Source organism: Papilio xuthus, unplaced genomic scaffold (genome assembly GCF_000836235.2).
Source record: "Papilio xuthus unplaced genomic scaffold, Pxut_1.1 DF828258.1, whole genome shotgun sequence".
In the NCBI taxonomy this organism is placed as follows: Eukaryota; Metazoa; Arthropoda; class Insecta; order Lepidoptera; family Papilionidae; genus Papilio; species Papilio xuthus.
This window is the reverse complement of record NW_013530391.1, coordinates 212,719-233,277: the sequence shown is the minus strand read 5'-3', so window position 1 is coordinate 233,277 and position 20,559 is coordinate 212,719. Positions and strand designations below refer to the sequence as shown.

General features: G+C 32.7%; 1 protein-coding gene across 6 annotated transcripts in view; it reads right to left on the bottom strand.

Annotated features, from left to right (window-relative positions):
• nrm (neuromusculin) overlaps window positions 1-20,559 on the bottom strand; it is a 297,635-nt gene that overhangs the window by 124,205 nt on the left and 152,871 nt on the right. For all 6 annotated transcript variants that reach the window (XM_013306246.1, XM_013306247.1, XM_013306248.1 and 3 more), the window contains exon 3: window positions 5,569-5,740. In XM_013306246.1, the coding sequence (XP_013161700.1) occupies window positions 5,569-5,740 (172 nt within the window). The remainder of the gene's footprint in view (window positions 1-5,568; window positions 5,741-20,559) is intronic.

The window sequence follows — 20,559 nt, the reverse complement described above, 5'->3', positions numbered from 1 at the left end:
AATACAAAAAAAGATTTCCTTAGTCATGAAAAATCATTTTTTCTTACATGAAACTTAATGTATAGTTACATCATATATTCAGGCTTTGTATAGTACAACGCCCATTGTGTGACGAGTTAAACGTGTTAATATGGGACGGCTGCGTGTATTGTTGCGCCGAGTGTACTGGTCATATTACATAACGCTTTGCCTATTGGATTGCTTACGCTCAATAGCCTTTGACTATAATGGACGTATAGTAATTGATTATTATATGTATTTTGTATTACTACTACTGTTTGAAAATCGGCTATTATCTATTTTTCACACCCCTAAGTTAATGTTCTGGCGAGGGTCTTGTTCTACGAGAATACGAAGCCTCCTCTTATCTTCCACTATTTTTTATAATATCATCGGAGAAGCAAAAGCTCACAGACTCCGATAGCTGGGCCACCTCATGAGGATTGAAGATCGAAAGGCCAAAGCAGCATATCTCTGGACCCCGACTGGCCGGCGATCCATCGGTCGGCTCAGGTACCGCTGGCGAGACGCCGTAGAGCTGGATCTGCGGGAGCTACAATCGATGGACTGGCGTGTCGGAGGCCAAGACCCACTTTGTCTTTTTTGGGAAGTTATTTTCTATGATTTTATAATGTCATATGAAAAAATACATACAACCCTAAATGTTCACCTTTCTATTACTAACCCTTATTTAAAATTTTCACTAGAAATAGTTTAACTATAGGTTTTATTTTATTCTTTGAATTGTTTTATGATATTTAAATGACGTTTCTACGACTATAATTAACTATAATCTGGAGAGAATTTACTCGCACTGTTGTAGACAATTTGCGGTATAAAATTACCGCCGCGGGCAAAGTAACATTACACGAATGCAGACTATTTTGTCTATTCTCACATTCATTAGCTATTATTGTACTTAAACCCTTAATTTCTGTATTTATTTTAAGCTTGATAACTTACTATTTAAAGATGTATATATAGTTAATTGATATTTATATATTTACAATGAATTTTAATAATTTTCATTTATCTTTATGATATCTCTAAATAATGTTGATAACTAAATTTTATAGAAATTGGAAAATGATGTGTTTTTATGCAAGTTATTCAGCAGTGGAAACTCATGTTTAGTTTAATCCGTTTTGATGTAAATAGCAAAAAAATAAAAAATATACAACTCTCCAGAGGTTGTAATTTAGGCTGTTACATAACGATAGGGAAACAGGTAACTGCTCATTGCGAAACTACGGCAACCTTAATTTTATACTAACTTAACCTAAGCCCCGTTTCCTTAACTATTACACTTTAAACTCAGTTTAAACTGCGTTTAAAGTGCACGATTAACACTAATTAGGCCATTCCGCGCCGACTGGGCCCAGTTTCACCGGATATAGTTAACGCGCGGGTTAGTTATGTGCGACGAATTAGGGTTATGTTACTTCGTGGGTTAACTTTAGTTCTATAAGTATATAAGTGTTATGGATAGAACTTTTTGTGGGTCATATTATGAAAGAAGAATAGTATGTGATTAGTCGTGAACTACTGAGACCAAAATCTCCGTTTAAAATTTATTGTTAGCTCTCTTTTGTCAAAGATAAAGACAGGGATGACGGTATTTTCATACAGAAATTTTGGTCTAAGAAACAAACGGTAGAACAGTATTAATTAGAATGTTAACTTACGTACTAAAACTCAACAGAAACAATGTGTTGTTATACATGATAAGAAAAAAAGGATATATTGATATCTAAGTATTACATAAATTACGTAAAAAAAACCTACTTAAATTACAAATGCAAGGCTTCGAAAAAGGAAACATGTTTCTGATTTCACTTGAATAATGCAAGATAATTATGGTAATTAATATTATATTTATTTGCCTATTAAATATTTATTTAAATAGTAACCTACAAAACTATACTCTACAAAATTGCGTAGTTCGATTCATATAAGTAAATGTGAGTTTACTTATTTATGTTAAACACAGTAGAAAGCTACGTTATAACCTACTAGATGGTGGTACGTAATTAAATAGAATTCGTGAACTAATTTGTTAAATGAATCAGCGGTGGCAAGACAGCGCCCCCTCGCGCCCCCTTGCGCCCGTCTTCTCACTTGGCCATGTCGCTTGATATAAATTTAAATTTAACCTAATAATAATTCTCAGATGTGGTACAAGGAATAAGGTAGAGGTAAATATTATTTTAGAAAATACTGTGAGTCTTACAGCTGTACCAGGAAATTTCTAAGAAATTCGTGAAATAGGAGTATAAATTACGTTGAATTTTCCCTGTCTAAACACCTACAAATGTTACAAACAAACTAACATCCATTTTAAAACACACATGTTACGACATTCAATTTACTGGAAACTTTATGGTTTTATTCTTACTTCATATTAACTATATTTTTATCATCAATTACTTTATTTTATCTTTGCATTTTAGGCAAATTTCTTCGTTTCGCTATCGCGTAGAGTTTACTTTATAGACCACAAGTTCTACGTGACCGGTGCTACGGCGCTACGAAACTACGGACACGTAGCGACATTATCGTTAAGTTAGTTAATCGAATTATGTAGCAGTTTGGTCAGAGCTCACCGCGGGTTGAGTAAATCTTATAAATGCAGTAATTAACAAGCTGTATTATTAATAGAATACTAGCTGTCACCCGCGATTCCGTCTGCACAGAATTAAAAACAAAAACTTAACAGACTATGTTCCCCATCTATGACAAATCTCAGCGAAGTCTATACAGCCGTGCTGGAGATACCTTTTAACACCCAAACATTCGCATTTATAATATTAAGTTAGATTTAAGTGTATTTTCATATACATTTATTTATCACATTTCTAATATAATACATTATATTAAAAAGAGAACACCACCGGCTGCGGAATCCCATGACTCAAACAACCAGTGGTCAGGGCTGCAGAGACAGGAACCTTCTCACGATGCGCGCGGTTTCTAGGATAAGTGTATTATTGATATATTAATGTTAATTTGAACAACTTACTAAATTAAATTAAATAAAATTTCTATGAATTTTCGGCAGTGTCAAATCTTTCATAAGCTTATAGCTTGGCTTGGAGCTGTACTTCCAATATCTTCAAGCCGTTATCTGGCACATGGCTTTTGTCAATTGTTTTGACGCGTGCATCAAAGATAAGTGATTCATTCTAGGAATATATTTTTAAATTTAATTAATAAAGAGAAAGAAATTAATTTAATCGTAAAATGTTTTATATTTTCATTGACAATCAAATAGTCGTTCAATGTAGTTTGAAGTTTTGAAATAAATAAAAATACAATGCATATTGTGTTTTAAATTCAGCCGGCGAGCAGTTGCTGGAAAAGTTTAAATGTTTTGTTAGCGCAAACTATAAATGTTTCGTTGCAACTTAAAAACTCTTTACAACTTGTCGGATTTCAATGTAAATTTTACTGTGAAAGACTTTAATTCAACAAGACTGAGGATTTACTGTTTTTGTACTGGAAAATATAAAATAACTCAGAATAACTTATATTAAATGAAAAATACACAAGAAGAAATTAGAAAAAAAGTGTAAATGTAATTATTCAATAGTCAAAGTTCGCTACGAATGAAGATAAGTCGGGTGATAGTATTCGCATCGAATACACTACGCTTCCTTTCTGTTTTAAAGGTGTGAGTTATGTTATTATTGTAAAAAAACTCACAAGAAAACCTCACATCAATACGTTTACTACGTAATTATTATTCAAAAAAACGTTTTACAGATGCTTTATTTCTTTAAAAAAAATCTGTAAAATATAAATGTAAATTTCACTTGAGGCATATTATTTTGTCGTAGCCGTCCGGTAATAACGGACAAAACAAGTCACCGCGATGCACGCGGATGAATTCTTAATGTAACCAGGATTACAGTCCGGTTAAAATAGAACTGTCCGGTGTTAGTGATAATAAATATGGTGATTGGTTTGTTACCATTGTTGTACTGGAAACACCGTTGCGTGGTAACCAGTACACGTTGATATATTTTTAAATATTCCAAACCTATAAATACTTGTTTTTTTTTATACATCATGTATATCCATCTATTATAGTGATAGTTTGAATTATTAGCAACTAACTTGTAAACTAATGTAACGACTAATTAATTTATTCGTACATATAAGTAACGATGTGTATCCTTTAAATTATGGGTTAAACAAGATAATTTCTTTGTAACAAATCTGCTAATCCTATTTTGAACAAACAAAAAAAAATCTTCTATAATTCAATTGTGGTTTAGCCAGTTCTTCGTATTTCAACAAAATAAATAAAACAGAGAAGATTTTCAATAGAAATACGATAAAACTTTCAAAGACTGTCAAGACTGCATTTCAATACCGGATGACGTCGGAATCGAAACAATGGATACAGTCCCAAGATAGTTTCCATTATCAGTCGTTAATAAATCCGATCGTACCGTCCCTTCCCGCCTCGTGAAACCAGGGGGGGTTGATTACGTGTGCTGATAGAAAATTTATATCCATCGGCAACGGATGTCTGTGAATTTTAAATTAAGAATATTGATTCAAATGCAATGCTTTCAAAGATATTTTTTTATTCTTTTTATGTTACTGCCAGGATTATTTTATGAAGGTTTTATATTAGGATACATTTTAAATTAAAATACTATTAAAATTATGTTCATATTAAAGCCGAATTATCGTCATGTCTGTAGGAGAATAACTTATTGAGCCCGCACATACAGTCACTCATCAAAATTGCACGGGTGCTTTTTAACGCACGTTAAAAAAGCGTTCAAATAGAAAAAACGCATTTCCATGAACATGCTAATGCGGCAACGCTTAACACGACGCTTTTTTATTGCGCAGTTGCATTTTAAGCGTTGGAAGAAATGAAACGAGTGCTAAATTCTGATAATCTTATTAAAAATTATTCTTTAAAATTTCTGTAAATAAAAATATCTTTAAAAATATTTGCTCCTCGTCATAATCAGTTTCAGTTTATTTTTAAAACGACGAAGCAGAATGTCAATTCATTATTTACAGCCAGTACAGAACAGTTATTTCCTCTGCAACGAATCATTCGGATTTAAACTTACACAAAAGTTTGTTCTCAATCCAATGATTCGAGAAACTGTTTGTTTTAAACGAACTGATAGTTTTTATTTTTAAAAAAATCGATGTCTCGTTTCGAATTGTAAATATAAATTGTTACTGGCAACGAATAGAATTAGTCGTGATTGAAACAGCATACTTAATTGGTGAAACGTTTCGATCTCATTATAGATTCTATTAGTTTTAGTATAACAGGAAACATATTTGCGACTAAAATAGCTCTTATGTAGATTACCATAGAGTTTAATATACTTTATATTTTAAAAACATTGTTGTTTTCAGTTTGAGGATAAATGGTTTGTCTAGACAGAATGACATTTGGTATTAACCGTAAAATAATACTTTCAACGTTAAGTTGTTCTATATTTCCTAAATAACCGTAGGTTTACACTGTCGAAACAAATCTTAATAAATTACTATCTAATTGGTTCATAAAGCTATCAACTACTAACATACCTGTCCATCATATCACCCTCAGGACGGTTGATAGCGGCGTCCTTTGAAGCTGAGTAGACATAGACGCGGCTATCTGCTTTGTACCACTTGACACTGTGCATCTCGCCGCACGACTTGCCGTCGATACGACATCGCAACCTCGCCGTATTGCCCACTAATGCTGACGCGTGATCTGGGGACACAAAAAAAAAGATCTATATGAATAAAAATATTTTAATTGTATATTATTCGGTGTTAATCGAACAAGTGGCAGAATGAATTCACTGAAATGGCAAAGCGACCGCTGCTCATAGACATTTGCAATTGCAGATGCGTTGAGTAATTTTAATCGCCGGAGGAGGAGACGCATAGGAAGATTTCACCTTCTTATGCGTCCCGTCCTCCGTCAAATCCACTTCCCCTTCACATCCTTTCCTTAAAAGACAAGGGTGGCAAAGAAAAGATTACTAAAAGTAGACCTCCGGAACGCATAGTCATTACAGGAAACACTAAATTGCTGCCACTTTACGCCTGTCTTGTAATGATTTCAAAGAAGGAAATTAATCGCATTCAGTTATTTATTTTTAACGTTATTATAACAAGATTAAAATTCCATTTTCAAATATTTAAATATTTGAAATTAATTCAATGATATAAGACATCCACTTCATCATATGTCTAGAATAAAGAAAATTAAAGTAATATGTAAAAATTCATATCTCATACAAATTCGAGCGAAACGAAAATGAAATTCTTTGCTACACGTTGAAAATTGTTCTCTTTTAAGAAATTAATTTCACCGTTCTCTAGAATCGTAGATATGAAAAATATATTAGTCTTTCTCTACGTAGAATACACAAATTAAATAAAAGATAATCAAATGATATTTTGCATTTCTTTTAACTAGAAACGTACGGTTACTAACCTTATAAACAATTTAATATAAACTCAAAGGTTCTATTTGATTGATTTTATTAAGACATACTTAAGCACATTTTATTACCTACTAGCGGTCGCCCATGACTCCGTCTGCGCGGAATTAAAAACATATTTAGCCTAGGACTATGTTCTATATGTATGCCAAATTTCATCGAGATCCGTGCAGCTATTGGGGGGATATGTTACATCCAAAATCCATCCATACATCCATCTAAATATTCGTATTTATAAGATTAGTAAGAGTAAAAAATGCAATAAACATTTTAAATTCCGGATTCAACAATACTTTAAAATAACATAAATATTTCGTTTCTAGTTTGTCCAAATGATAAAGCTATGTCTGCAAAACTTCTGATACTGCAATGAGTCAGTGCAAATTCTGTGCCAAGACAGTTCCAAGTGAGTGACTGGACAGATGATGTTCCTCCAGAGATATCGCCGGATCACGTACACTGTAAATAGCGAGCCAAAACGATTGCTGCAACAGATTTTTAGCTTACTCTATACCTTTATTTAATTCTGCAAATAACTGGTTCGTTCGTTATATTGATTTCTTATTTAAAAAAAAAAACAAACCATTAACGAAAAAATCTTGCTAAATTTACATTCTCGGATTTCCTTTGATATAACATATTTGAAATGTATTGTTATTTCAATTATTACAATGAATATGAAAAGGACAATTGTATGTTTTATCAGTCAAAATCCACTGTAGAAGTAAAGTGTCAGTCGCTTTGTATTTTTCCGAGGTTTAATGAGGAGTTCAATTGTTATACTTATTCTATTGATATTACTAGCTTATTTATTTAATTACACGACAATTTTACAAGACAACTAGTAGTCAACCCGCGACTCCGTCCGCACGGAATTGACAAAACATAATTAGTAGCCTACGTGTTCTTTCAGACTACGTTCTATATCTGTGCCAAATATCCATCCATTCGCATTTATACTATAATATTAGTAAACAATTATAACAAAATAAGAAAGCTTTAGTCAATTTTTCTATTATATTTCTATACTTTAAATGTAACATTTTAATAAAATATCCGACATGTTTGCGTTGAGGGGTCCGGGTATCTTGTTAAATGCCATTTAGTACATCCTCGCTAAGGTTTACAGCTTTCGGACTCAAGTTTAATGTTCTGCGGTCATTAGCTCCGTAAATTTGACAAATTAAAATAGCTTTGTTAACTGCGCGGTTTCAATGCTTTATTTTATTAACGAACTGTAGGTTACAATGAGTTGTTGAATGTGAACTATATATATATATATATAGAACTTATATTATAAACGTTTTTATTATAAGGAATTTAAAATTTATGTCTTCTTTTAATTATAAGGCTATCCATCGTCACCGCAATGTTAGTAAGTTTGTCAATTTGGTGACTCTGTCTGTTCAGTAGTTTGTGAATGAGACACAATCCCGCAGTCAATCTGCAACTGTTGTGTAGTGTATTAAGAAGGTTTGGTCATATGTTGCATTGGCACACGGATTTAAGAACTTTTATTTGTGGGAAACGGTACATGTTTAGAATATTGGCAGTTTATAGCAGCTTATAGTAAGATTATCTCTTTCTCTGTGATCTAAAAAAGAACACAACAATTTCTTATAATGTTAAAGAAGTAGAACGGGAGAGGAGACGTTTAGAAAGACAAAAGAATTCTTTACGTCTTCATCTGTCAAGTTAAGGTAGACAACGCGTTTGCTAACATTTTCTGCTTTGGATTGTTTAATTGCTACAAATATGTTCAAATGCTTCATAGTAAACAAGAAAACCACACTTTCTATGAGTTTTCCCGCCAAAAAGCGCAAACATTATTCATTTGAGTAGATCTAAGCGTTTGGTTTAATGTCTTTTTTTGTTTAACACCTGCGTAGTTTCCTCGTTAATGAATGTATTTCTTCTTTCTAAGTGATACTTAATAGTTGTAAGGGCGTAGTTTCATAGTTTTTTTTTTTTTATATTATAAGTTGGCAAACGTGAGAGCGGCCACCTGAAGGAGGAGAGGATGCACAGAAAGAAAATATTTTCACCTTCCATGCATCCTCTCATCCGGAAAGTCCACTTTCACTTCCCATCGTTTCCTTATAAGAAACGGTGGGAAGAGAAAAAGGACTAAATTAAGCCCTTGGGACGCACACTCATCAGACGAAACGCGGAATTGCTTCCACTTCACGCCTGTTTTCTGTGTGGTCGTGGTATTTCACCGGGCGAGCCGGGCCAATTCGTGCGAAGATGTTAATCCGGGCTCTATCACTGTAAACACACTAGTCGATAACTCGTTTTTAATACCGCCCTTTTATTCATTCAATGAGATACTACCTCACTAGACTTCGTAAAATAAGTTTATCATTCATCAGCTCACTACATTGAGGATCACGAAGCCTACACTAAGTTAAAAGTGACTATGCCACAGTCAACCACGCTGGCCAAGTGCAGGTTGACTATTATTTATGAATATTAAAATACGACAAAATAATCGGATACATTGTAATAAATGAGTTTGTAAAATACGTTTAGTGTATCATAGCAGATTTGCAAATTGAATTCACCAAAGGTCAAAGCTGACCCACAAATTGTTACCGAAATTACGGACCCTTAGGATTAGGGATTACATGAGTATTATTAAGTTAAATAGTAAATTTGTATTTCGATAAAGTTGAACAAAACTTTACGATAACAAACATAGAAACATCGTAAGATTTTATAAATTTTTGTTTCCCCACAATCGTGCGTTTCCACTGCTCACGTGAAGAGAAACAATGTTATATTTGTCTTTTAAAAGTTAATTAGAGAGATACATGATATTTAATAGGTTTTTAGACATTATTAGTTAGAATTCTTTGGCACAAATGGCCTGCTTTTTACCAAGTCCAGTATCAGATTTATTAGTGAGGGGACATAAACGTTGATATTTTGAGGCTAGTGTTGCCCCCATACACCGGCTCAGTGTCGGATTTTCTTCCTCATAAGGTCTATAATCAATGAAAACGCACATCAATATTGTGTTTTTTAAATAACGATTATAACTACGTTGATGTAATGCAGCGGCAGTCAAAAGGTTAAAATACGTATTTAAATAGCGTCTGTATATTTGGTATAATACAATAGGAATCTTAAAATTAAACATAAATAACAATAATAATAAACATATCCGTAACGAAACCCTTTAAGGTTGTAACGAAATTGTACACCGTAATAGAATAACGGAAGACGTGGGATTACGTTTAGCCTCTTATTTACATTCCCAAATTAAATATAACTTGGGTCAGCAGGAGCCCACAAATTGTGTTAATAGCGATGCCTCGCCGGACAACTTATTTACATCAAGTTATTCAAGCATTAAGATGAAATGTAGCCTTATAACTTTCATCAATATGAATCTTAGATAGAAGGATAATTTAACAGAATTATGCTGCTGGTTTGGTTCTTAAGACTTATAGTAATATTAGTTGTCGATCATTCACGTCCGCGCGGAATAAAAAAAATAATTAGTGGCCTAGATATTCTTCCAGGCTATTTTCTACATGTATGCCAAGTTTCAGCGACATGCCTTTAGGCGTTCTGGAGATACCTTCTAACATCCATCCAAACATTCGCAGTTATATTGTTAGTAAGACGTCAAATGTCAAATAAAATTTAATTATTAAATTATTCAAACTTTCGTGAGACATTATACTAAATTGATATATAAACACGGCTAAACACTCACGTATATACGTCCGGTGGCGGCACCGACTAGTTTCGAGCCCATCGTGGGCCCTTCATCGCGAAATAATACCAGTACCACTCATCCTGATGAAGGGCCCCCGATGGGCTCGAAACTAGTCGGTGCCGCCACCGGACGTATATACGTGAGTGTGTAGCCATGTTTATATATATTAGTTTAAAATTTAATTAATTCTAAAATTAACGCGTTTAATACATTTTTTCACGTTATTACATTGATAAGTCAAAGCACGTTGTAGTTTAAAATTGTAGAACTACGATGTAAAGTAGTAGGCAGTAGTTAATTCGAAATATCTAACAGCAATAATTCTAACTTCCAGTTAAACGACTTTCATTAGCAGGACCAATCCCCGTAGTACCGGTGAGAGTTAAACTTGGAAGTCGCGTTACGCCTCAACACCTTGTAATGGACGAAGCTGCACTTAATTTAACGACATGATGATTTTATTTATGTACTCCGCCTTGGTAACCTTGATACTTGAGTCATCAATTTCTCTAAATACTCCTCTATACAACTCCTACTAAACAACTATGTTTTAGACCAATTCTCATCATTTAAATCTTTGGTATGAAATATCTATAGCATGTTTTAAAGTGATACTAACGCCATCTATACAAAAAAAAATTAAACTTCACTTTCTTCTATGTTTTTGTTCTTTGAGAAACTTTACGTATTTTTAATAGAGGTGTTATTTTAGTATTTTATTTGAAATAGAAATAAAATTACATGTCAATGTATACAAATATGAAAAACATAAAATCACACAAAGAATTATCCTTAAAAAAATGAAGTATTCATTTCTATAATGTTTACTCTGTAACATTTACAAACGAAACAAACACAAAGTTGGGAAAATCTCAAAGGAGACCCTTTTAAATCACATAAACATCATCCCTTACAATTTGAGTTTTATATTAAAAAACTTTGTTAATTTAAAACCTACGTACACATTCCTGACTGTTACATTTTACACAAGTTATTTTGACATTCATAAAGTACAGCGAATAATTGTAATTAATCCTAATAAGTTTCACTTATACGTACCAAAGCAATCAAATGCAATAAATTACGCGCCTTACATCATTTATCTTTAATAATTGTAGAAAAATCGAGAGACGTGCGTCAGGACCGTGCCAAATGACAATCCGTGGTTTCTGGCTACACCTCTGGATTATTGGATGTTTTATGTTGTTGTTGTTTTTTTATAACAGAAAAGGGCAAACGAGCAGCGGGAACACCGAGTTGTTCAACGACGCCCATGGACATCAGCAATACCAGAGGAACCGCAGATGCGTTGCCGGCCTTTGAGATGGTGACAAGCTCGCTTCTTGAAGGATTGTAAGTCGTAGCGGTTGTTTTAATTGAAAGTCAGTGTTATTTAGACTATATAAGATATTTTGCTTCAATTTAATCGTATTCAACAGGCAAGGAATTTGCATAGTATAAATGGGACTTAAATCTAATAAGCGTTGTCTCTAATCATGATATTCTGCCGTCCTATTATTCTTTGACAATGACGAAGTTGAGAATATATGTATTGTTACACAGTTAAATAGTGGAAACTTACGGTAAAATTATTTAGTATAATATATGTAATCCAAAATAAATTTATTTATTTATATATGTTGCATAAAAACTCATCGTAATGTTACATTTGTACGTCGTAGTAATGTAACATAATCATGTCGTTCCATATTTAAAATTCATAGAAATACTTTGGACTAGAGTTTTATATTAGAAAACTTTCCTCATTTGCACCTTTGACCTGCAACTTTGTAACCGGCCAGTGCGACATTGTCACAACTGGGCTACAAACTCACAGATTGCTCAAGTTTTAAACTGACAGTGTCGAATTGCATACAATCGTATTATTATACACTGCCAATACTAATTACAGTAAAGGTAATTTAAAATGATATTATGAACACTTGTTTCGTCGCCAATATTTTAAGAAAAAAGTCTGGTTGGATAATCTATACATATTCTATATCGAGACATTTATTTATTTGTGTTGCTGATAATGAAAAACCAATTGTTGTCTGTCCGTCAGTATGTCCACATGTCCGCGTTAGTTCCGGGTAATCTTGAGAACAGCTGGACTGCTTTGAACTTGATTTTGACGAGAAGATAACAGATGTTTAAGGGGCATATAGTCTTCTGTTCTAACAAAGTCGGGGGCGACCACTAGTTGTCTCTTAATTCGTTCCTCTTTTTTGTTATAAGCTCCGGCATTTTTTATTAATCCCTCCATAAAGTTGTGATTTAAAAGCATCAGTTGAACTACTTTTACAATAAATATAACCTTCATAAGTTCAACCATCGTGAACATATTAACATCTACCTAGAAAAAGTGACAACCACTTTGAATCTTTTAAAAACTATTCCAATAAAAAGAAATACGTTCACCGGCAACTTGGGCAATAAATGCGTAAGTTGGTAATTGGCAGTGAATTTATGTAGCTGAAGTGTTCGGTATGATTCGGGAGTGTCCCGAATCTGCGACCGAGAGAAACTTCGGGAGAGGACGTTGTTTTGACGATTTATGGACGCACTCGAGATTTGCTGAGACGTACTATATTTTAGGGGATTCTAAATTAGATCCTGTTCTTTTAATTTATGTGCCATGTTTTTAACTATTATTGAGATACGGAAACCGAATAAAATTAGACATTTTGTCGTAATATTAAAAATAATATCGACAATCGTATTTATACAGATATAAGCAATAAACTGAAAGGAAGGACAAATAAAAATGGACCGATAACATAGTTCCAGGAACCAGGTAAGCAGAAAATGGATATAACAGTGAATTAAGAACGCATTATTAAATCCACAAAACTATTTAATTAATGACATTCCTCACAGTACAAAACGATTTGTTAAATTCTCATACACAGTATCTTTAACACAAGTTATTTATTAAAATTGTGCATAAAATATTCTATAATTTAAATGGTAAGTGCAAATGAACACAACTGTACACACTGCAGCGTCTGCAAAATTGCAACTTTATTAATTCCGCGCGCATATTTGCACAATTTTGACAACGCTCTCGCTGTGCGGATTATGTACGACACGGACACATGTGTGAAGTAATAAACATTCCTGTTGTTTTTGTTGTCACTTATTATAAACCCTATTACTTATACGATATAAAAGATTTGGGTAAATTGTGCTTGAAAGTTTTATGACTATTAAACAATTGTATTGTGAAGTAAAATCGATTTTTAGAAATTAAACACCGAAAAAACAATAGATGGCGCTGTTATTTACTTAAGAATTGACATAAAGACGTCAATAGATGGCGCAGTCACAAATTCAATAACTCCTCATCTGCCCATAGAAACTTTGACAACTTGTTCTTTCTTAAATATGCGTTCCTTTTAAATCACAGTTTTTTTTTCTTTATAGCCTAGTTTGTCGTATTAAAATCTTCAATTAGAATGTCAGCAAGTCAGAGAAGTGGCATAAGTCCTCAGGCGCCGCTCCCTGATGCCAGAAACTTGCCAACTTTTCGAATTAGCTGCCGATTTATGTAGCGGTAAAAATGTTAATGTTGCGAATAATATTCCTGTCAGCGGATATTTTTGTGGAATAACTTCCGAGAGAGTTTTAATATACGATTGTAGGGTACAGAAACTCAAGAAATTGTCTTAAGCACGAAAGAACTTAAGACGTTGTAAAATGCGTGAGTGTAAGCGTTTTTAGAAGGTTGATGTTTATAAATTAGTATAAAGTGGTTTAACCTTTAGACTTATGAAAGTCCTGCTCGACAGGACCATTGTCCAGTAAACAGATACAGTTTATCCTTTGATTCCCCCCACCTTTAGTCTTTTTCTTACTTTTTCTTTCTGGTTACGAAGAATCAATATATTCTTATTTTATTCCTTACTAATCAAATCGTGCCAAATATAAAGTGCTTCAAGTTAACTCCTTTGTCAACAATAGAGGTGAAACACAACTCGATAGCAGACTCGAGTCTCTTCAATCGGTTCGCCTCGGCTACAAATTATCTCGTTAAATCTTAGCAAAGTCGCTTCTGAATTGAAGGCTTAAGCTAACGAGTTGGTATCTTAAAGGAAGGCGCATTGTTAATTGAAATATTATTGTTAGGTGTAAGTTGTTAAAAAGTTAAGTAAGATTTTATGTATAAGAGCTAACTATTGAAGTTTTACAAATCTTACTAATATTATAAATGCGAAAGTTTAAATGTTTATTGAAGGTATCTCCGGAACGGCTGAATGAAATTTAAATTTGGCATAGATGTAGAACATAGCCTGTTAGAAGAACACAAAGGCTTATTACGTTTTTTTTTAATATTCGCGGGCGACACTTAGTACCGTATAAGTCGTCAACTTTTATTCATTGAGTTACCAGGATAACATATTTAATTTTGATTTATTTTTTCTTAACCTGTAATAAGGTTGATATGGTTCGTTGTACATACCTTTTGATGAGAAAAAGGGAGAAATATTGTTATCTCTGTTCTTGCAAATAGAATTAATTAATGAGAAAGAGATGACTAAATTTTTTTGTCAATGGAAATACGCAAAAAGTGTATTGCTCTGTTTAAGGTAGAATCTAATTTTAAAGTTGAAATAACTAACACTTAAACGTAGTGAAACAGTTCGAGTAAAGTTTTAATGTAATTATACAGGTTGTTAATTTGTTCACTAGTTTGTTGCATCTGGCGCTGCTTGTGGAATTACTACGTGTAGTAATGAGTAAAGACAACTGGAGATAGAAATTAAAACAAACTATTATTAGGATAAGCGAAGCTTTGGTACAAGTAATTATAAAGAAGCAGACTTGATTAGTTTATTCTAATAATTTTAAGAAATAAAATGGTTATGTCCGAATGAAAGTTAACTTATGTCTCTATGGTACTGGATGCATCATCATCATCATCATCAGCTGACTATACGTCCCCACTGAAGGCTTGAAAGTCTTCCCTAAGTTAGAGGGTGATTGGGTACTGATGCAAGTGTATATTATTGACCTCTGTCTATGTTATTTTGACTCAAAATTTCAGGCAGCCAAGAAAACGCAATGGTTACACATCTTATTGAAATTTGGCATATTTATAGAATATAGTCTTGAGTTAGACATGAGGTATTTTTCATATTCCTGTGCAGATGAAGTCGCGGCCAGAAGCTACTATGTAATAAAGCAATTTTTTTTCATTTCTTTAATAAAATATTTGCAGATTTTTGTTAACTTACTAATATTTCTTGTACCATTCCACGTAAGTTCTAGGCTGGTGCTATAATATGGTTTACGACAATAGTGGAATGCCAGGATTCAAACCATGTGATCGGAAATCCGTACCCTTAACTATTAGGCTATTGACGCTCCAAATGTTTATGATATGTTTTCCAGGAAAACTTCATAAACATAGTTCAAAGTAACGTTTATATTTTCCAAACGACTTATTCTATGAGGGGCTAATAACGAAAACATGTTTTCATCTTGTTACATATATTTTTCATAACATTTCGTTGTTACAAATGTTTCGTAGCAAAACATTTTTCCTCTCACGATTTATATTTAAAGGTCCTGTTTTATCTATACTAGCGCTTGTGACTTAGTCTCGTGGAATTATAAAATAAACGATTGTATCTTTTGATTGGGTTGGCTTAGAAGTTTTATTTTTTCACAGCACTTAGCGACCGAAGACCTGAACATTTGATATAAATTCCAGCTTGATACCTTCACGCGTTTTTGAGAAAAAGGATCTTGACAGACAGACGGATAACAATGTGATCCTATAAGGGTTCCGTTTTTATCCTGAGATACAGAACCCTAAAAACTTGGTAAAAAAACATATGTGTAATATTTAACGGTAAGTATATGTCAAATTTAATCCTGATCCATTTGACTAAATTACCTGCTAACAAATATCCATCCATACTTTCGTCACAATCATCTCTAAGTAAGTGTAGGCTCCAATCCCCTCAGTGAGGACGTATAGATAGCTGATGATAAAGAATACATTATTCATTTCTTGTAATGTATACTTGCAATTTTTGCTAAGTTATTGTTTAAGTTATGTTTACTTGATTCAGGAAGGCTTAGAATGCTTACAGAAAGTAAAATACAAGTCATTATATTAAATGCAAAGTTCAAACAACATTTGTATGACAAAGCGTGGTGTTAACATTTTTGTGTCATCCTGTTTGTGTGAGCGCTCATTAGCGGGCAAACAGTCCAAGCGGTAATCTTACTAGTGATGTGCGTGTGTCGATAAAAATACAAAGTTGGAATATGGAATAAACATTTTTAATTAGTTATACTCATATTAGTTAGAGGATGGAATAAAAAAGAATATTGTTAAGATATAATTTTGGTATCTACAAAAGAAAAAAAACTGTACAGCTTTATCTACTACGATCAAGACTGGCACCTTCTTAATTGTGATGAGCAATTATTTTACAATACATCCGATGCCTGATTCCTTATATTTAAATAACAAAATTAATGTAGTAACACCTAATTTTATGAATATAAGTATAAAATTTTTTGTTAAATAAAATATGACAATATCGATAAAATATTGGAAAATATACATCACTATTTGCGTTCTTTCTATTTTACAGTTGTGACGTTTCCCGCGCAAATAGTAGCCAAATTTCAAATTTCGAACACTTATTAATCACTCGCGACGCTCTATTTATCAATTTTGGCGCGAATTATTGTAAACCGCATTACCTATTTCCGACACGCGAACTAAATTGCGGTTTAGTTTGCGAATATCGAGTTGTTTTAAGCTTAGTTATTTATGATTATAATTTACATAAATCTTGTTTAGTTTTCGTCTTAAATTAAAATGAAATAGAATAAGATAAATACAGTTAATAACTGATTGGATTAAATTAAGATATAAATTTAATTTTAGATGCTAACTTTACAATTCAAATTTTAAAAAAAATCTTGATATATTTTTCAAATGTTAAATTTTATAAGCATCTGTCAAAGAATTCCAGATTTAAGCACAATTAAATTGAAAACTATTAATGGTGCAAATAAGACAAAATAACAATTGACTATCCATACTAATGACAATGTTAAGCCACTAGCGTAGATAGATGACGTCTTGCTTACGTCATATTATAACCAGTCAAATGAATTACTGGGTCGCCTTTAGGTCGTAAAAGTAGATTAAATATAAGCGATTCGTTATTACTTATTGGCAGTAAAATATCGACTACTAAGCTATCCCTAGAGTCATATTATGTGTTTGCAATTTATATTATATGCTTGAATAAACTAAGTAAACGATGGTTTAAGTTAATTTATGCTTTATGGAGGGAGAGCAGGAATATTGTTTAGAATTTCTTAAAAAAATCTTAATACACAATAAGACTTCTGTTAATTATAATCAAAATTATTATATTTCTTGTGCCTTGTTCTTTGATATTGTTATTTAAATATATATTTTATAATTTCGCAAGTTTAAGAGAAAATCAAAAATGAATGGTTTCCGTATCCGCCATTTTTAATTATCACAATTGATCAAACAACAAACATTTTAATAAAACCCCTAAAACTGAATTATAATTGTAAATAATTTATTGAAAGCTTGTTTAAAAATAATTAACATATTTTAATTCCTAACTTTTTCTAACCTGTCCACATTTCAGTCGGCCGCAAAGCGCGGGAAACCTCCGTCCCGGCGCCGCCATATTTCAAATTCGCAACACGTTGTATTAATCAAAGCGTGGCTCTATTTAGCAAATTTCGAGGCAAATTATTGCCAAACCGCAACAGCCACTTCCAATAGAAGTGAAGAATTATGTTTGTTGTTAGTTCTAACATTGAAGCTATGAATAAGTTCATTTGATTACTTCCATGTTATTATGTGTTACATCCCTGTATAAAACATATCGTCATCTCTGTCATTTACCTCGACAGAACAGAGATAACAATACGTCTCAGAGACCAACGATAAGTAATAGTTAATTTTATATTTAAGGTATACAATTATGAATGTTTAGATGGAGGGATGGTATGTTTGTCAGAAAATATCTACAGTACGGACCAACGGATCTCAATGTAATTTTACATAGATGTAGTATGTATCTGGAAGAACACATAGGCTTCTCATATAGTGTTTTTTTTTAAATTCCGCGTGAACGGAGTTGCGGGCGACAGCCAGTTTATTATAAGCTTACATATAACATTATATCTGTATATAATTTTTACTTGCATGTTTTCAGGAAAATGTTAACTATTTAATGTATCTGTCTTATAATGGAAGATTTTATTGATGGAATATTTTATGACAGTTATATCGTTTATAATTAATTATAATGACACACGTCCCGAAACGACGATGAAAAAGTTTTATGTTATTTACGATGCTAAGAATGGTCTACGGATAAGTATCATTTTTCCGCCGTCACTCACTTCCGGCGCTAGTGTCAGTGATTTATTGACCTCGGGATAAGGGACAAAATGAGACCTTTTAAATATCACATAGCACTTATGTGTCACCGTAAAATTGTAAATATCATAAGTGTTAGATCTTACTAATAATAATTGTCTAAAATTTAAAAATAAAATTTCTTATTTGTACTTCAATTTCACTTCTTAATTATTTACTAATATTATAAATGCGAATGTTTAAATGGGTGCAAGGATGGATGTTTGTTTAATGGTATCTTTAGAACAGCTGTTATTTGATATAGACAATTGAGCATAGCCTGTAGGAATACATAGGATACTAATAAAGTTTTATTTTCAATTCCGCGAGGACGGAATCGGGGGAGACAGCTAGTTATATCGAATATTATAGATAATGTATACTGTATAGTGTTGATTCGAATTCAAAAATTATTGATGTGTAGTAAAATTGGGACAGTCCATTTACCCTTGTCAGTTACGGTTGTGGGTCGTTACAATGTGCGGAATCGATCTCTACAAAGTTATGTTCGTTGCGTGAACTGATCGGATTTGGACTTATTATATCGGATGATGTAAAGATATATTTAACTAATATTACAATTTTATTCCAACATAACTAACAAATTTCTACGCCGACATTCACAAAAACAAAAGAAAACGAACTGCGTAAAAACAAAATTAAAAAGAAATAACTCTTTAATTTTGTTAAATGTTAAAAATAAAAATAAATGTTATGTTATTTTCTTTATATTTAGGCAATAAACGTAATACGTATTGAATTAATGCAAGATGGGATTAGCTCCTGAAACACACAATAACCCAGTTCAGGAGGGCTCAAGCCTAAATTTTTTTAAATGAGTATCACAATGAAGCTTTTATGTTTATATACATCCGATTACGTCGTAGAATCAAGTCTCTTTAACTATTGTCCATATTGTCTATAGATTACTAGAAATGATAAATGTTTGCAACCAAAAAATGTTTTATACACATCTCTAACTTACTAAAACTTCATTTTATTACCTCAAATAACTGCTCTAACCAACAGATTTCTACAAGTTATTCTCTATTACGAGAATGAAGTCATTCTGTGGAAAAATGGTCCTTCAAGCCAGAAGCTGGAGTAGCCATTTGTCGACGTTTTTCTACAATCGAGAGCTGTTTGATTAAGGACGTATATTATGACAGGGGCGTTGCGATTTCAACCATATATGCCGTAGTCTCCAATAAAAGTTGCTGTTTGTTTATAACAGATGTCAAATTAATTCCAATGTTATATTTTGTTAAAGCATGAATTATTTACACGGAGTCACGGGCGACAGCTAGTAAAAATACTAGCTGTTTCCCACAACTATGTGAGAAATTTAAAAAACTTAATTAACAGCCTGTGTGTTCTTTTAGATTATGTTCTATTATGCAAGTCCATTGATCCTTCTATATATAGATCCTGTTCTACCAGACTATATTCTATATGTATGCCAAAATTTAATCGAGGTCCGTTCAGCCGTTTTGGAAATATTTGCTAACAAACATACATCCAAACAGTTACATTTATAATATAAGAAAAGTAAGATTGCATTTAGGAGGTAGTAATTTACAAGATGTTCCACAGACAATGTCTGAGACATAATTTCGTTCACTTGGTACATCAATTTGTCCGCACCACTTGGCGCGCCGTGCAATTGCGTTTGCAGATGCAATTAATACTCTATTTGGAATTAAACTATCGACCGTGCAATACGTTTGCAGACCATCTCCTCAGCGCTTTGCCTTTGACTTTATCAAACTTAGCAACTATTGCTACTGACTTTGCTTTTACATCTAAATATAATAACTTATTAGATAAACTGTATTTTTTAAATACTATTATATATTTAGGAGAACAGTTTTGAATGTTTGCAGTTGTTGAGTTTATCCTAAAATTCCTCCTATGGG